Consider the following 18579-nt stretch of genomic DNA (forward strand, 5'->3'; position numbering starts at 1 on the left):
CCATGGTTACATGTTCGCTCCCAGGCGCCACTCCCCGCGCTGTAGGAGTTAGAGCAAGCACATTCAAATTGGCTGTCTTTCCTTGGACGTTATGAAAAGCTACCTAGTACAGTTCACCCTTGAACAACAGGGGTTTCAACTGCAAAGATCTATGTGGGTTTTTTCCCCCCAATAAATATGTGCAGTATTTTCTGTTCCTTATGATTTTCTTAATAACATTCCTTCCACCCCTTGGCAATGGGCAAGGAGACACCTGATTGGTGGTGTTGTTCTTATATCAGTCAGGGGCAAAGCAGATGTACAGTCCTTAGTTCACCCTAGCTTGATGCCTGTGTCCGTGGCCAGAGCTGTTTCATGCCTGAGGCAAATAAAAAAAACAACAACATTCCTTCCACCCCCCCCACCTTACTTTATTGTAAGAATACAGTATATAATACATATAACATACAAAATAGGTGTTAGTTGATTGTTTATGCTATTGATAAGACTTCTAGTCAACAGTAGGCTATTAGTAGTTAAGTTTTGGGGGAATGCAAAGTTATATGTAGATTTTGACTGCATGGGCTGGGGGGGTGGTCAGCACGTCTAACCCCTGTATTGTTCCAGGGTCAATCATAAATAGCTAATGGAGAACAGCACTTTCTGGTCTTTTTATATGTTTTTATTGATTTGAGAGAGAGAGGAAGGAAGAGGAAGGGAGAGGGAGAGAGAGAAACATGGATGTGAGAGAGAAACATCCATTGGCTGCCTCCTGCATGCCCCCTACTGGGAATCGAGCCCACAACCCAGGCATGTGTCCTGACTGGGGAATCAAACTGCAAGGGACAATGCGCAACCAACTGAGCCACACTGGCCAGGGCTTTTTTTTTTTAAGAAAAATCCCCATGTGGCATACCTTCAGCCTGTTAGAGTAGGAATGCAGCTCATCTGTCTTCATGGTCTAGCCCAGTGGTTCTCAACCTGTGGGTCGCGACCCCTTTGGCGGTCGAACGACCCTTTCACAGGGGTCGCCTAAGACCATCCTGCATATCAGATATTTACATTACGATTCATAACAGTAGCAACATTACAGCTATGAAGTAGCAACGAAAATTATTTTATAGTTGGGTCACAACATGAGGAACTGTACTTAAAGGGCCAGAAGGTTGGGAACCACTGCTCTAGCCCAGTGGTCGGCAAACTGAGGCTCGGCAAATCACGGCTCGTGAGCCACATGCGGCTCTTTGGCCCTTCAGTGTGGCTCTCCCACAAAATACCGACTTCTGCGCATGTGCCACGAAGTTTCAATCGCACTGTACATGCGCGCCCGCACGCGGTATTTTGTGGAAGAGCCACATTGAAGGGGCCAAAGAGCCGCATGTGGCTCGCGAGCTGCGGTTTACCAACCATGGGTCTAGCCTATCGGCCCTGATGCATCCTCTGCGCCCATGCCCTGTACCTGAGATGTACGGGGAGAAAGGCTTGTGAAGAGCCTCATGTGTGTTTTTTGTGCCTTAGGGCACCTCTACTAACAAAACCCTAAAGAAAATCAATGAATTCTCATTTCCACATTCACTTTATGTGTCATTATCCTTCTCAAATTAACCGATGCGCGAGGTGGTTCATAGGCCTTTGCAATAAAATTGACTGCATTTGAATTGAGTCTGAAAATTCCATTTATTAAAACAAATAAATGGTCCATGTTGGATGAAAATGTACACATCGCATTCAGGTTTCCCTGCTTTAACATTTCTGTATTTCCCTCTCGTTGAAAGACACACTTCCATGGATCTTATGTAGGAAAAATGTGAACAATTTTTAGGCTGGGAAAACATTGCTGTATATTCACAATGTAACAACTCACCATTGCCAGGAGCAGCTAGAAGCAAATATTTTTTAAAAGAGAGAGAGTACAAATATTCCTTAAGACAGCATGCTGATTTCTCAAGATTCTATTTGTGAATGAGTGTATGAAGAAATGGTTTAAAAATTTTCCTTGGTAAGCACTCTCTTTCAAATATTGTTAGCAAATTAGCCTCCGATCAAAGTACTTATTTACAACCTCTGATTTAAATAAAATAGTATTTGGTTTAAAATGGAAAGAAATGAAACTGGAGTGAATATTGAGAATGATGCAATTTTTTTAATTTTTTTTTTTTACTAAATATGAGCGTTATTGTTACTGGCTAACTAATTCTATGGCAGATTTCATTACTATCTAATACATTAGACACAGAAACTAGGACCTTTAATAATTAAACTAAGTTTCCCCTTCAGATAAAATTATGCTGGTGAAAATGATTGTTGAATTTCTAAAAGAATTAAAGCTCTTCAGAGGCATAAGTAATAAAAAAAGCTTTCCCCCCCCTTAATAAGTAAAACTATCAATAAGCCAAAACTCATATAAAAACTCTGGTATTATAATTCCATGCTGTGGGGCGTGCCATTATGAAAAAGCCAACACGCTTTCCTTAAACTTAGATGGGCTGTGTATTTGCTGCCTTCTCTCTCCTTTCGGAACCAAGGTCACATGAAGTTTGGAACTTCCTTTACTTTGAATTCCCAGAGCTGTGAATTGTGGTGCTTCCCAGAGTTTTCATTCCATTTTCATTGCTCCAAAGATCTAGATTTACATGAAAATATCAATAGTCCTTCTGAGAAAAATAAATGGTGTGGATTATGAAAACCATCAGGGTCTCATAAGGATGCCATCCCCAGCAAAGAGTGCTTATTCACACTTGTTTTTATGTGACTACATATTCAGTTCATGTTTTGATTCATATTACAAATGGATATGGTTTTCGCTGATTCCACAGTATTACTCAGCTAATGGTACAACAATGCAGTTGAATACAGACTCCGCCAGGGTTTTTCTCTAAATCTTCATCTGTGTCCTACTGACTATAACACAATCCCAAAGCTTCAACAGAACAGAAGGATCTGGTTACAGAAGTGCATTCATTCCTTTCACAAATATTTCTGTTTTTTCTTTGCCCACCGCAGGTGTGAGCTTTAATCGGATGCATTTATGCTTTTACCAGCGTGCCTATAAAAAGGAACTAAGGGAAATATTTACCAAGTCTGTTTCAAAATCTGTCTTTGGCGTGGTAAGTCTTTTTATCTTCTCTTTTCCTTCCTCTCCACCCTTCTTTGTTTTTTAATGGGGGTAAGGAAAGAGAGCAGAATACAGTTAATTTGGAAATGGTCTTTTGGGTTTCTGAAGCAAGCAAGAAGATGTAAAAGAGGCTCTCTTTAGTCTGGAGATGGCACAGAAAAAAAGTGATAAAGGCTTCCAGGGCCTCCCATTACCGATGGAGGCCAGAGCTGCCATGAAAAGTCACGTTCAACGCCACCTCTTGGGAAGAGAGGGCTCTAGCTGCAAGGAAGTTGTAAATAAAGACTGAGAGACTCTAACAAACAAGATGGAGAACAAAAACAAAGAAAAGATTCTAGTGGAAAAAAAAAATAGGCGAGTGGCACCCAACGACCATCTCAGTGGAAAAAGAAGCCAGGCCCTCACTGGTGGAGGTGGCTGCTGAGGCCACACCCGCCCCTTCTCCCAGGAGGGCAAACAGCAGGGATCCTGAGAATGGGTTTTCTCTGGTGCCATGGGTTCATTTCTCCTGATACTTGAAAAAAAGAGGGGGCCAGGTTTTTCTTAAGAGCACAGAAGGAGTTCTTTTAATCTAGAATTTCTGAGATTCAGGGAAAGAAGGAATTTACTCTTACTCTATGGCAAACGCACCTCCCAACCATGTTGGACTCTTACCTCTCCTGCTTTGGGTTTTATCTGGGACGCCTTGGATCCCAGATAAAACCCAAATGCTTTGGATTCTGGAAATTGTGTTGGAGAGGCATTTACACTGAGAGGAAAACTAGGAGGTGTTTTAGGCATGGCTAAGGTGCTAAAGTAATCTCAATTTTCAAGATACTGAGTTTTTTTCCTTCCCAGCTTCTTTTCTCGCTCATTCCTTTTCCAAACGTTAGAGAAAAACAACAAAACTTCTGAATGGATGTTAACACGGACATTTTCATGCAATATTACTCAAAAATTGTCACAAATATATGAAAGCACCAGTCACAACACATGATTTACTTTAACTTGCAGAATCAAAGCTATCATGTACAAATGTTAGGAATAGTGATAAGAGAGCACAGACAACCGGCCTTGTTTTTGTTATCGCCATGAGGATAAACCACGGGGAATATCTCCCTGTACATTCTTGGAGTTCAGTCTCCCAGACAAGTCCAGCCTTACCTCTGTCTTACTCTAATGGGAGGGTTGATAGGGAGGGTCAGGGAGAAAGAGAAGAGGAAACGGAAGGCACACAGACTAGACATCAACGCCATTAAACCGAACCTCGGTTACACCGGACAACTCAGCTGATCAAAGGGTATCTAAAGGCCATACTCATTCCAAGACGGTCATACGTATCTTCGCTCAGTTCAGCTGTCTGTTTGATTTTTTTTTTTGATTTTTTAAAATATGAAGCAGAAATAGAACATTTGGGGAGGGACAGCAGGAAAGAAATGACGCGGATTTTAAATTTACACAGTCCCCTCCTCCAGGCAGTTCTGCAGACATCAGAGCTCTTAACTCAGGGTGTGGATTGGCTTTCATTGTCAAAAAGGGGACCAGTTCTTTAAACATGCATAGCCTGGAGTTTCCGGGGTGGTTCTCCTCCCTCTATTTAAATGCTGTGGGCTAGAAAGGTGCCCACTTTGCTAAAAACTCTACATCAGTGTCCCAGGAGCCCCAGGGCTCTTCAGGTTCCTCATGGAGACTTAAAGGATGGCGCAGAAAAACTTCTTCTCCCTGAATGGGTTCTCTGAAGCCGGAACAGGAGTCAGGAGGGGGTCTTCCTTGGCATGAGCTTCACAATAGGCCATCAAGTCCGCAGCTGCCTTGGATACCTGGAAAGGAAGACAACAAGCGAAGCTTCAGAGGAGGCATTGATGCAGGTGCAGCCAGTCAAGGCCCAGGCTTTGCTGTCCAACTCCCCTCAAGAATTCAGGTTCAAATCCTAACTCCACCACTTACTAGCTCAAGTGAAAGTGAAGCAAGATACCCAACCTCCATAAGCCTCTGTTTCTCATCTGCAGAGAAGGGAGTTGGTGATCTTGACCTCACAGGACTGTTGCAAGCAGGTCCGGGACAAGGGTGCGGGGAATAAGGCACTTAGGGCACAACATTGAAGGAGACGCTCAGGGTCAAGGTCATGCAAGTCTCAACTCTGCATTTGTACAGCCCTGAGAGTGAGTTATCCAACGTATTGGCATTTGATTTTTTATAGTATTCTCTTACGATTCTTTGTACATGGTATTTGTGTGGAATCAGTTGTCTCTTCTTTCGTTTCAGATTTTACTCATTTGAGTCTTTCCTCCTATTTATTTGTCTGGCTAAAGGTTTGTCAATTCTGTTTATCTTTTCAAAAAAACCAGCTCTTAGTTTCACTGATCTTTTTTCTATTGTTTTTCTGGATTCCATTTCATTTATTTCTGCTCTAATCTTTGTGTTTTCCTTCCTTTTTGCTAATTTTGTGTGTAATCTGTCTTTTTTCTTAATCCTTACTTGAGGATATGTCTTTATCAATTTTTTTTAAGAGAGAGAGAGAGAAAAATGAACCCACAACCTAGTTATGTTCCCTGAGACTCGAACCTGCGACCTTTTGGTGTACAGGACGATGCTCCAACCACCTGAGCCACCCTGGCCAGGGCTATGTAAAGTTAGGTTATTTTAGTTCTTTTTCCCCCTAATGTAGGCATTTATCACTGTAAACTTTCCTCTTAGAACTGTTTTTGCTGCATCCCATTAGTTTTGGTATGTTGTGTTTCCATTTTTTGGTTTGTTTCAAGATATTTTTTAATTTCCCTTTTTATTTCTTCTTGATGCATTGGCTGGTTGTTAGGAGTGTGTTGTTTAATTTCCACACAGTTGTGAATTTTTCAGTTTTTCCTCCTGTTATTGATTTCTAGTTTCATACCATTATGGTTGGAAAAGATTCTTGGTATGATTTCAATCTTCTTACACTTGCTAAGATTTGTTTTGTCACCTGTTATTGAGCTTATCCTGGAAAATGTTCCCTGTGCACTTGAGAAGAATGTCTGTTCTGCTGCTGTTGGATTAAATATTCTGTATACATTTGTTAGGTTCATTTGGTCAAATATGAAAGTCAAGTCCAACATTTGCTCTAATTTTCTGTCTGGAAGATCTATCCATAGTTAAAAGTGGGGCATTGAAGTCCCACTATTGTTATATTGTTGTCTATTTCTCCCATCAGGTCAATTAATATTTGCTTAATATATGTAGGTGCTTCAATATTAGATCCATACATATTTATGATTGTTATATCCTCTTGATGAGTTGACCCCTTTATCATTATATAATGACCCTCTTTGTCTCTTGTTATAGTTTTTGGCTTAGACATCACTTTTTAATAGGCATTCCATTGCTTATAAAATATTTTTATTGTGCTCCTATTTTGTTCCAGACATTGACTTAAGTTTTCTCTTTTGATCTACACAGTAATCTGAGGTAGAAACTGTTATCCTTTTTTTAATAAATGAAAAATTGAAACTCAGCACATTGCATGGGTTATTCAATGTCATATAGCAAAGTGCACAGCAGAAAAAGAACTTGGACCCTTATTGTTTGCCATCCACAGACAAACTACTCAACTGCAGGGCTAGTTCTAAAGGTTGATTAAAATTCTTTGCACATCTTTATGAAATGCTACTATGACAGAATGAAAGGAAACATGCTGTTCTTGTCTTAGCTCCTCTAAATGAAAGCAAAGAACAGACTTTCAGAATCTTGATTACTTTTTTTGTGTGCCTTTTACTGTCTGAGCCATAGTCATTATTACACCAAACAGGAGCTTAGCTAGAAGCAGCAGAAACTGGACAAAATTGAAGGAGATGCTCATGGTCAAAGTCATGCAAGTAATATCTAAAACTCATTTGTTAAGAAGAGACCCAGCACCATCATTATTTGTTTGCAATTCTCACACACAAATATGTGGCAGAAACTCTCAAAATCTTGTTAGGAAACAAAGAGCCATTCTGGGCAAGATTAATAGCTTAGGGTTGCTCATCTCTTTATTTGAACATTTGAATGATTTCCTTCTCAAAATATATTTTGTATTTTATCTTGTTTCCTCAACTAGATTGCAATCTCCTGTGGGTGATAGTCCAAAACAATGTCAAAATTCTAGCAGTAATTAGAATAATTGCTAATATTTATCTGCCCTTGTTATGTGTCAGAACTGTGAGAACCACTTTACCTATAGTATCTCATTTAATCCCTACAACATATTTTCTAAAAAATATTCTGATGAACCATATTTCAATATAATTAGTTTCATATGTAATTTGAAAACATTAATCTGAGAAGGGGACCATATTCTCCAACAGGCAACCCAACAGGTTTAGGGCACAAAAAATGTTTAAGAATTTTAACTGTGCCAGGAATAGTATTCTCTATATGCAGCTAGAAAGACATTTGAAATATATAAATTGGCTCCTATCATTCCCTATTTAAAACTTTCAATAGCTTCCCATTGTACTTTGTAGAAAACTAGAACATCATAACACAACCTGTGGGTCCCGCCTGCTTTGGGCCTACCCACTGCTCCAATTCCACGTGTGGCATTCTTCCCTCCTCGCATAGGTCTCCTCTAATTTCACATGATCTCCAAGTTCTTCTCTGCCTCAGCTCCACACATACAATTCCCTGAAACATTCTTCCCATCACCTCAACAGGCTGGCTCTTTCTCTTCCTGCAGGGGGCAGCTGAAATATTGCCTCTTTGTGGAGTCTTTACTGAACACTTCACCCAAGAATGACTTTGCTCATTATTCTCTCTCAAAGCACCCCATTCTTTTCCTTCATAGAACATCATTTACCACAGTATATAATTATAATCATGCTTGTTTATTTTCTTTTTAATATATCTCTTTCCCTTTAAGCACGATGCTCTATGAAGGCAGGAACTGTCTGCCTTAGTCACCACTGTGTAATTGGTGCCTGGCATGTAGTCGACACTCAAATAATTGCTGAAAGAGTTCTCAAATGTAATCTTATTCAACAAATGTTTCATTCAAATAATATTTACTGAGTACCTAATATGCCAGACACAGTTCTGGGGGCTTGGGATTAGGGAATGAAATTCACAAAGATTCCTGTCTTTGGGGAACTTATGCAGTATTGCAGACTTCCAATTCTGATAGAGTCACAGAGACCAATTCAACCTTTCTGCTTAAATGTAAAGATATGACAAAATATATGAAAAATTGGTTTTTAAATGTTATATAAGAGGCAGCTTAAGACAGTAATCCCTGAGAGAATGGACACAAGACAAGCCCTATGATTGCCCTAGCTAACTGCCTGAAAGGGTTCCCAGGCCACAGCACAGATAGGCAGTACCAAACAGAGTTCAGAAATGTCCCTGAGTGGAGGTGAAAGTAACAGGGAAGAAAGATCTGGTGTGTGTGGTGGTGATGGGGTGGTAGTGGTGGGGGTGGGGGCGGGTGGAGAGCACTTATGCTCCGGAGGCCTTCAGAGGATTCCTTTGAGTCTTCAGCTGAACGCTGATAAGCAAACACGTGGGAGAAAACTGCTGGAAGCTGTGCAAAGAATTCCAGAAGGATCAAGTGAAACAACCCCTGATGAGCACCCAAGGCCCACTAGTCTTGGTGTCCATTGGTCAGAAAAACCTCACAACAAATGGGGGGATGGATAGAGTCCTAAAAGGGCATTGCTTCAGTAGTGGTGCCAAATGGGCATAGGTTAAAGGCTGCTGAGGACTCACCTATCAAAGTTTAAAAGTAAGCCTTGGCTAGATCAAAATGTTTCCAAGTAACGTAACTGCACCCCAGAACAAAATTAAAATATTTAAGGGAACAGAATATTTAAAAGAATACAAAAAAGTCAGCATGCCACAAGAGAAAACTCACAGTGTCTAGGAAAAAAAAAAAAAAAAAAGACCAGGCATGAAATAAGTAGACAAAAAATCTCTTCCATAATGAGGAGAAAAAATAATACAAAGAAAAAACCCAGAATTGACATTGTAGTTAAGGATAATGTTAAAATAGTTATTGTAAATATTGTCCATCTAATAATAAAGATAAAGGAAAGAAAACATAGTAAAAAGAGGCATGGAAGATATTAAAAAGACACAAATCAAATCCCTGGAGGTGGAAACTACACTACATGAAATTAGCAATAGATCAGATGCTGCAGAAGAAAAGATTAGTAAACCTGAAGGCGACAAAAGGAACTCTCCAAAATGAAGCAGAGCAAAAACAGACTGAAAAGAAATAAACAGCACACTGAGCAAGGAGACAACCCCCAGTGACCCAAAAATACGTGTAGTTGCAGTCTCTGAAGGAGAGACGAGAAATGGTGAGTAGAGAGGAGGAAAGAAATATTTGAAGACATTATGGTGGAAAATTTTCCAAATTTCAAATTTGATGAAAACCGAAAACCCACAGTCTCAAGTAACTCAACAACCCCTAAATGAAGGATGATGAAATCAAACTACTCCAAAGCACAGCATAATCAAATTGCTTACACAGTACTTGAGTGGGAAAAGAAAGAGAACAGAAAATAAAACATGATAAATTGCTATAGATAATGTTAGAAGGTACTGAGTTTTATAAGAAAATGAAAAGTGAAGTAGGGTAAGAGGGATTGAGAGTGTATTTGGCGATGATGGTGAGGAGCAGGTTACTTAATTGAGAAGGTAATCCATTGAGAAGGTAATCAGTCTTTAGGTAAAAACATACAGAATGGAAGTTACAGTAAGAAATGGGGAGCCACTGACATACTGTCCAGGAGCACTCTGAATGCTGTGTTGAGAACAGGACTCTATGGAAGTCAAAGGTAGAAGCGGAGATGACCCTGGATGCTATTGCTGATCCAAGTGAGAGGTTGGGGACAGTGGTTCAGAATACTGTAATAGCAGCAGAGGTGGTAAGAAGTTATATAATTCTGAATTAACAGCATTTCAATGTAGAATCACCAGGATTTTTTTGATGGATTAGAGGTACAGTGTAAATCTAAAAGAAAAATGAAGAATAATTTTAAGTGTTCAGACTGAGCAAATAAAAAGATGAAGTTGGCATCATTTCCACTGGTTAAGGCTGCAGGGAGAGGTTTTTGTAGGGAAGATCAGGAGTCAGTTTTGGATAGGTTGACATGGAAACATCTATCAATCAGTGAGATATACAATGGTACAGTTGTGAGAGAGCAAGACTAGAGCTATAAATTTTGGAATTGAGGCCATATAGAAGAGACATAAAGCCTTGGGAATGACCAAGATCATCAAGAGAGTAAATTTAGATAAAAAAGAGAAGGGCAAGGACCAAGCCCTGGAACACTTCAATGGAAGAAGCTGAGGAGCCAAAGAGGAATCCGCAAAGGAAATTTAGGAGAGCCTGTGAGAGTAGAGAGTACTGAGAGCCATGTGAAGAAAGCGCTTCAAGGAATAAAGAGACGTTGACCATATCAAATGCTGCCAGCAGGTCAAGTGAGATAAAAACTGAGAACTGACCATTAGATTTAGAAATTTGGAGTCATTGGCGATATTGATGAGAGAAGCTTCAGTACAATGGTGGGAGGAAAGGCCTCACTGAAATGGGTTAGGAGCAAATGGGGTTTCCTCCTCTTTCTTCCTAAAAAACTCAATGCAATCTGAAAGGCATTGGGTGGACCAAGCAAGGTAGGTTTCCACACTAGGTCAGGGGCAGGGTGGATGTCAGAGCTCCAGCGGGGCGAGGAGAGCATATGTGCAGGGGGGTACCGGAGAGGAGCCTGGAGCCTGAGTGGGAGTAGAGGTTGTGGAGCGGGAGAATGGTTCCCTGCAGGGGAGTTGACCAAATAAGTGTCGGTAGTTACAAATACGGAAAGCAGGAAGCTGGAACTAATCCTGGGATGTAGGACAGGGCCTGGTGTTAGTGTGAAGTCATGGTTACATATACACATATATAGAGTAAAATAAACAAATATAGATACAAAAGTGTGTGTGTGTGTGTGTGTGTGTGTGTGTGTTCTCCAGCTCTGTCCACTAAGATGAAGTAGGAGCAACAACACTTCAGCGATGAGCACACCTGACATCGACAAAAGGATTTCTAAAGGCCATTCTCAAAGGACCTTGGGCTCTTTGGAGAAACGGATGACTTTAGGGCTGGGGCCGGGAAATAACCAGAGGATCCTAGGACATCCTTTTGTGACAAAAATTAAGAAACACTTCAAGAATGATGGGGGCATGTCAAAAGGACACAGAAGCGAGCTTTCAACATCAAAATAAATGATGATAGTAGGTTATAGACCACTGAATAAAAGAGGAAACCATGATCCCTATCAATATAATGAAATACAATTTTAAAAATTAGAATGTCTGATGAGGAACGGGATAGTAATAGTCTCAAATTCCCTCTCCCAAACTCCAAATATTTATTAATATAAATGGAAAAGAATAACTTTACATGAAGAAACCTGGAAAACACCACCTTAATCAAGTAATCAAAGTTAACATTACTAATAAGTGGCAATTTGAAATCGTACTCCACTGATAGAATTTAATGAGACAAATGTCCCATCAATTCTAATATATGAATGCCACAGTTTGTTACTTAAATTTAATCATAAAGAAATATCAGACAAACCCAAATTGAGTTACAATCTATAAAATAAATGGCCTGTAATCTTCAAAAGGGTCAAGGTCACAAAAGTCAAGGACATCTAACAACTAGATGTAACACATGACTCTGAACTGGGTCCTTTTGCTAAAGGGACATTGCTGGGGTGATTTGTAATACTTACATGGGGTCTGAATTTTAGAAGGTAGTAATGTATCAATGTTAATTTCCTAATTCTGATTTGATTATTGTACTTTGATTATAGAAGAACATTCTTACTTGTAGAAAATACACACTAAAGTATTTAGAGGGATAGGGCATCTGTTGACAACTTATTCTCAAATGGTTTAGGGGTGAAAAGTTCTTTCCACTATATTTGAAACTCTCCTGTAACTTTGATATTATTTCCAGAGTAAAAATAATTTTTTAAAAGAAAGGGAAAGGAGAATTTAGAGACAGCGAATACAGACAACCTTTTCCGGAAGTCATGCTATACAGCAGAACAAGCAAATGAGGCAGTTGCTGGGAGAGAAAGTGGGAGATTCCAGAAAAAAAATGTACATTTTATTTAAGAGGGAGAATTAACATCATGTTTGTCTGCTGTTGGGAATGATGAAATGAGAGCCAAAATTATTCAGGATGGGCAGGTGGTAGGGTGAACTGTTGGAGCATGTCCTTGATTAAGGAGATGAAATTTACGGGCAAGTGAGGGAATTTACTTCTGCCAACAGCAAGGATCTCCCCAGACTGACAACTGCTAAAACCCTGCTATCTAGCAGCCTCACCAAATCAGATTGGGGCTAAGAACCAGGAGGAATTGAAGGGGGGACTCTTAGATAGTCCCAATAAAGGCCACCAGACTGTGTTGTTAGGCTCTAAAGAAAAAAAAAAAAAGGAAAAAGAAAGGAACCTACTCCAGGCAGACACCCTGACAGCTCTGAGGAGAAGCAGTCGTCTGTACGCATAAAAATCAGACCCAAGAACGTAACCGGTATGCCAGGATATAGCTCTGTCTTCATTACACCCTAAAATGGACGCAGGTTTTTTTCTTCTTCTAAGGTGCCTCAAATGATGTAATTCCACCCCAGTCTATCTTTTGAGACACATCTTCAAATTGCTGTTGCAAAATGCTTGCAAGCCATCAGGCAAAGAAGTCAGCACCGACAGGCTGCCACTGCCTGTGCACGGGGGGGGGGGGGGGTGGGGGGGGATGGGGGGGGGTGGGGGGGGTGGGGGGGGTGGGGGGGCAGTTGTTGGCATTAAGGGTATCATCATGCAATAGCTCCTTCTTGAGTTGCTGGCAGTAATGGAGCCATGCAGGTTGACAATTTTAATTCGTTGCTTAAAAGAAGCTCAAAGATTTCACTGAGATGGAGGCTTGAAAATGGGACGTTATACTGAACACTGAACATTGTCACAGGGCTGGCAATATAGGTTTAAGGCAAAGAAACCACAGAACTTCTGGGAAGAGATGACGAAATTTTCAAAGTAGGAGAAATGAGTGGTCTGACTCCAAGGTGATATTAAATTAATGGTACATATCAATAGGATATTTTTAAAAAGGAAATAGAATAATTAATTTTTGAAACAATAGTCATCAAGAGAACGTACCTTATATTTAATTTACTCTATTTAATAAAAGAAGAAGGACATTCAAAGTTACCCTCCAAAATAGTTATATTTTTTTTTAAGAAGGGAGAAACCATCTGGCCTGAACACTAGGCTATTCAGAAAAATTTATTTCCCAGAGATTTCAAATTATCAAAGCTTTACAGTACTATTTCTCTAGCTCCAGGCACAATGCATAACTAAACAAGTACTTGGTACTTAACAAGTACCTATTAAAAATTTAAAAATTATATAAACTCTCATAAAAATTTAGCTTTCTGCTCAATTATTAATGTATACTTGATTGCATTTTTAAATTTTTGCTTCATTTTCAGCAAATCAAATGAATTAGGACTGGCCAGCTTTGAACACAGCCCTTTCCTCTGTAAGTCTCTGATAAACTATGCCAATTTCATTTCCCTGGAAATACTCTCAATTGGCCTAAAAGGAGGCTTGCATCTCATTCTGTCTAACAAACTGAACGCAAGCATGTTGAGGAAAGAAATGTTAAACCTTTCAATTCAGTGCTGGAAAAATACTTAAAAAGTCCCAAACCTGGGATGTATGTCCCCTCTTTGGTACCAAGTATGATGACTAACTGGTCCATTTCTCAGTACAGCTTTCTGTGAAGTTCAATTCCAAACTGTCATGAGCCAATCACCAGAAAGATGATTTAATCATTAGAAGTGTTCATATTTGGTTAAGTAAGTTACACATATTTGCCAGTTAGGAAAATCAGTCTGTTCGTTATATGTTGAACTGTTTTAAAAAGAAGACATACTATTAAATACTGGCTACTTATAATCATACACATGACATAATGCCCTTTATTTATTAAGGTCAATTCTGCCCTTCCTTTTTATAGTTCACTACGTTTTCTCCTATTGCCACAGTTTTATTTGGCAATACCTTAATTTTCAGAATTTCCAAACCACAGATATAATTGGAAATGTCACGTAGAATACAGTTCCTAGTGTTTTGTCATATGACACTCTTCGTACAGGAAGTTAACACTATCCACCGAGAAAGTGTTTCCTGGATGCCTGGAGACCTCAGCGCCATGAAGGCAGCAAAGAAATAAACAACATGGTCTTTGGCTTTGAGGATTATATGGTTTAGTTGGAAAAATTTATCTGATGAGGGTAAATTAACTAGAAAATTGATTAGTAAGTATGGTCAGCATAGAGATAAAGATTCACGGACAAGTGAGGTTTTGAGGGACCCTACTAGAGCCAGTTAGGTCTATTGGGATCACTTGGGAGAAAGGAGGAATCAGTTTGACATTTTTAGGTGGGGTTGATTTATGGAGCATCCAGTTAGTGAAGAAGCAGCCACTTCACCTACTCTCCTGGCCTTGGCTTTCTTTTGCTCTCACACCTACATTATCTTTCATGATATAACATTTTTTTTTTCCAGTTTACAATGATTCTCTCCCCTCCTTAACTATCCATCCCCTGTCCATCCAGATGATGGGTTAATTCCTAGGAGCCATGTCTGTGCAATGTGGTTCAACTCTAAAGGCAGTTGACTGTAGCTGCAGATGGCTCATTCTTGCTAGAACGGAGATGCCACTCCAAGAATATGGAATTGAGACTAAAGGGGGTTGAATCCATCTCTCTCTTTCTTCATGGAGCTGGAACTGTGACATGGGATCCTGGGAGCCAGGGGACGTCATCTTGCGTCTGCCACATGGAATAGCTAGCCGAGAAGTCTATTCTTCCTCAGAAAAGGTAGTGGCAGACACACAGAGAGAAGCGGAGACATGTTGCAGAGCAGCCACAGTTCCCGACGGCCTTTCAATCCTCACGTCCACTGCTGACCCAGCTACATGTCTGCTCTTGGATCCTGAGATGCTCTCTGCCTTTTACAATCAATCCCTTCTTTTGGCTTAAGCTAGCTTGGGTTAGGTTCCTATTATTAGAAACCCAAAGACTCCAAACACAGTGATGAATAAATAGATGTACTAAGTCCTGCTGTTCTTTACTTTTATGCTTGCTCTCAGCTCGCTCTCTCAGGACAGGGTTTCTTTCACTTGCCTTACTGTGAGTATACTGCTGTTTCACATATCTGAGTGGCATGGTCTCCACAACACCCCCTCTGCCCCTTCCCCCACACCCCTGCCCAGCTTCCTTTGATTTTAATTTTTGTTCCTGAATGAAATGCTAACAAAGAAACACAGAAAGGCTGGGAGTATAATTATATATGCCCGCAGCTTATGAATAGATAATGGGTTCCTTAGCCCACATCTCCCATGATCTGTGATGTAAAGAGATAGGAAACAAGAAGGTTTAAAAATGAATATGCTATTGAGATCCTTTTACGGTAGGGCTACTCTATGCAGCCACATGAGATAAGGTCGCTCCCTGCTTAAGGGACCCTCAGCAGCCCCAGGGCCAGCTGTGCCCCTTACTCCCTGTTCCCTGTGGCCTCAGCCCCAGTAGGCACTGACTGATGTATGTAAAGCCCCTGCTGCCAGAAATGACGATTCGAACAGGTCACTCCTCGGACTAGAAAATCACAACCTGGGCTCTTCAGAGAGAAGCCCCTTCCTGCTGACAGTATCTGCACAGAGAGCAGGTGGAGAAGCCTGAATGCTCAGAAGCCCTGAAGGGACCCCCAAAGGCAGACAAGCAAACCCTAAGCCAGCTAGCTGACAACTGTCAACACAGCCGCAGTTTGATCCAACAGCTAAACTAAAAATAATCTGACACTTCACCACAGCATACTGGCCTGGCTCTGATGTGCAGAGCAAAGGCTGAGACACAGGCTGCTGCAGCATTTCCAGCAATTTAATAATGACGTCACGAGGGATTCATAGATTTGAATGAGAAGATCACCCAGAAAGGCAGCTCCTTGGTGCTCAGTTGATTAGGCTGGTGCTTTGTCTCTCTTTTAACAGCAATTTATTTGGTCCCTTTAGAAGCAGCATACAGAGGGGGTCAGGTGTGCTGTTGGCTTCTTTCTGATGATACTTGGTGATTATGCTCCTTGGATATCTTACTGGCACTACTGATAGGTCTTGCTCATACTTTGTGTAACCCTTCACTAGACAAGGAGATCCTTGAGGGCAAGTCTTCATCTGTATCCATCTCTCTGTCTCTAGTACCTAACAAGGCCTGGCAGTTTAGAACACTCTTAGGAAAATATTTATTAGACTAGAGGCCTGATGCATGAAGGTTCGTGCAAGAATGAGCCTTCCTTCCCTTGGCTGCCAGCACCGCCTTCGCTCAGGCCGGAGCCGCCTTTCTGCCTTCCCACGCTGCCCAGAGGCCCGGAGCAGCTGGGGTGGTGCAGAACGCCTGTGTCGTCGCCATGGCGAAGAAGCAAGCGTCCCGCCCCGCCCCCCGCCACTCAGTGCCTGTGTATGCAAATTAACCTGCCAGTTTTGTTGGATTAATTTGCATACCCACTCCTGATTGGCTGGTGGGCATTGTGAAGGTATGGTCAATTTGCATCTTTCTCTTTTATTAGTGTAGATAAATGAACAACTGAAGAAATGCAAAAGTACAACTTTGGGAGGAGGGTTTTAGGAAGTTTCTTGAAGGATATATGATTGGTCTGAGTCTTCCAGGAACTATAAATTCACTACAGTTAGTAAAACAGTAAGGTAGAGAGGAGGAGATTGAATGTTCCAGGCATTTGAAATTCCCACCAAGGAATGAAGTGGTTCAGTATAACATATGGGCAAAAGGAAGGGTATGAAGCTGAAAGATGGGTACGGTCCAGAAGAACCTTGCATACTCTGCCAAAGAATTTGAATTTTATAATGTGATACATCACATAAGCAAAGTGAAGGATAAAAGTGATAAAATCACACCAATAGATGCATAAAAAACATTTGACATAACCCAACATCTATTGATAAAAACTCTCAGCAAAGTGAGGATTGGGGAACATACCTCAACATAACAAAGGCCATACTGGTATATGATAAACCCACAGCTAAGGTCATACTCAATAGTGAAAAGCTAAAAGCAGCTGATCAATGATTCTCTCTCTTTTTCTTTAAGATCAGGAATAAGATAAGAATGCCCACTTTTACTACTTTTATTCAACATAGGCATGGAAGTCCTGACCACAGCAATCAGACAAGAAAAAGAAATAAAAAGCATCTGCATTGGAAAGGAAGAAATAAAACTGTCATTATCTGCAGATGACATAATATTATATTTGGAGAGAACCCTAAAGATTCCACCCCAAAACTACTAGAACTAATAACTGAATTCAGTAAAGTAGCAAGATGTAAAATTAATATTCAGAAGTTGATTGTATTTTATACACTAATAAAGACCAATCAGAAAGAAAAAGAAAACAATCCCATTTACAATTTCATCAAAAGAATAAAAATACCTAGGAATAAATTTAACTAAGGAGGTAAAAGACTTGAACTTGGAAAGACATTGAAAATGGTGAAAGGGATTAATAAGAAGCACAAATTGAAAGTCACAAAAACAGTCATTGATTGGGAGGTAAAGCACAGCATAGGGAATATAGTCAATAGTATTGTAATAACTATGTATGGTGCTAGATGGGTACTAGAATTATGGGGGTGATCACATCCTAAGGTATGCAAATGTCTAATCACTATGTTGAACACCTGAAACTAATATAATATTGTATGGCAACTGTAATTGATAAATAAGTTTTAAAAAAAGAATTTGAATTTTATTTTTCAGGTGATGGCAATCACAAAACGATTTTCAGTAGGAGGGGAATATAATGAGATTTCTTATAGAAATTTTTCTTTGGCAACAACATGAAGGGTAATTGAGATGAGATTTCAGAGATCAGCTTAGAACAGCGGTTCTCAACCTTGGCTGCACATTAAAATCACCTGGGAATCTTTTTAAAATCCTGATTTCTGGGCCTCATCCTGTGGAAATTCTGTTTCTTTGTTACTAATGTTGTGGCCCCACCCTATAACAAAGAAACAGAATTTCCGGAGGATGAGGCCCAGGAATCAGGATTTTAAAAAGATTCCCAGGTGATTCTAATGTGCAGCCAAGGTTGAGAACCACTGGCTTAGAAGAAACCCTTGCAGTTAATAGTTCAGGTGGGAATTTTAAAGGTCTGACCTTTGACTGAAAAGGCCTATATCTTCTTCTTCCTCCCACTGTCAGCTTTTCATCACCAGCCACACTATCAGAACCTCCTTCAGGAGCCAGGCCTGGGGATGCTGAGTAGTAATAGAAAATGCTAACCACAATAGTTCTTCACCAACACTTTCATCTTAGTTGGGCCACCCCAAAAGACAAAGTGGATTTTTCCAGAAGGTCTATGAGCAGAAACCGACCCCCAACCCACACACACAAAAAGAACTGCAAAATTCCCCCTTTTAAAAAAATGATTTTTT

General features: G+C 40.3%; 1 protein-coding gene and 1 pseudogene across 4 annotated transcripts in view; one reads left to right on the forward strand and one right to left on the reverse strand.

Annotated features, from left to right (window-relative positions):
- The first annotated feature begins 226 nt into the window (after window positions 1-226).
- LOC132225049 (small nucleolar RNA SNORA48) lies at window positions 227-371 on the forward strand (annotated as a pseudogene).
- Window positions 372-1637: 1266 nt separating this feature from the next.
- Window positions 1638-18579, reverse strand: part of GNG2 (G protein subunit gamma 2) — a 112543-nt gene continuing 95601 nt past the window's right edge. For all 4 annotated transcript variants that reach the window (XM_059696041.1, XM_059696034.1, XM_059696049.1 and 1 more), the window contains one exon: window positions 1638-4893. In XM_059696041.1, coding sequence (XP_059552024.1) covers window positions 4765-4893 — 129 coding nt within the window. In that variant the 3' untranslated portion in view covers window positions 1638-4764. The remainder of the gene's footprint in view (window positions 4894-18579) is intronic.

The sequence above is a fragment of the Myotis daubentonii genome, chromosome 1 (genome assembly GCF_963259705.1).
Source record: "Myotis daubentonii chromosome 1, mMyoDau2.1, whole genome shotgun sequence".
Lineage (NCBI taxonomy): Eukaryota > Metazoa > Chordata > Mammalia > Chiroptera > Vespertilionidae > Myotis > Myotis daubentonii.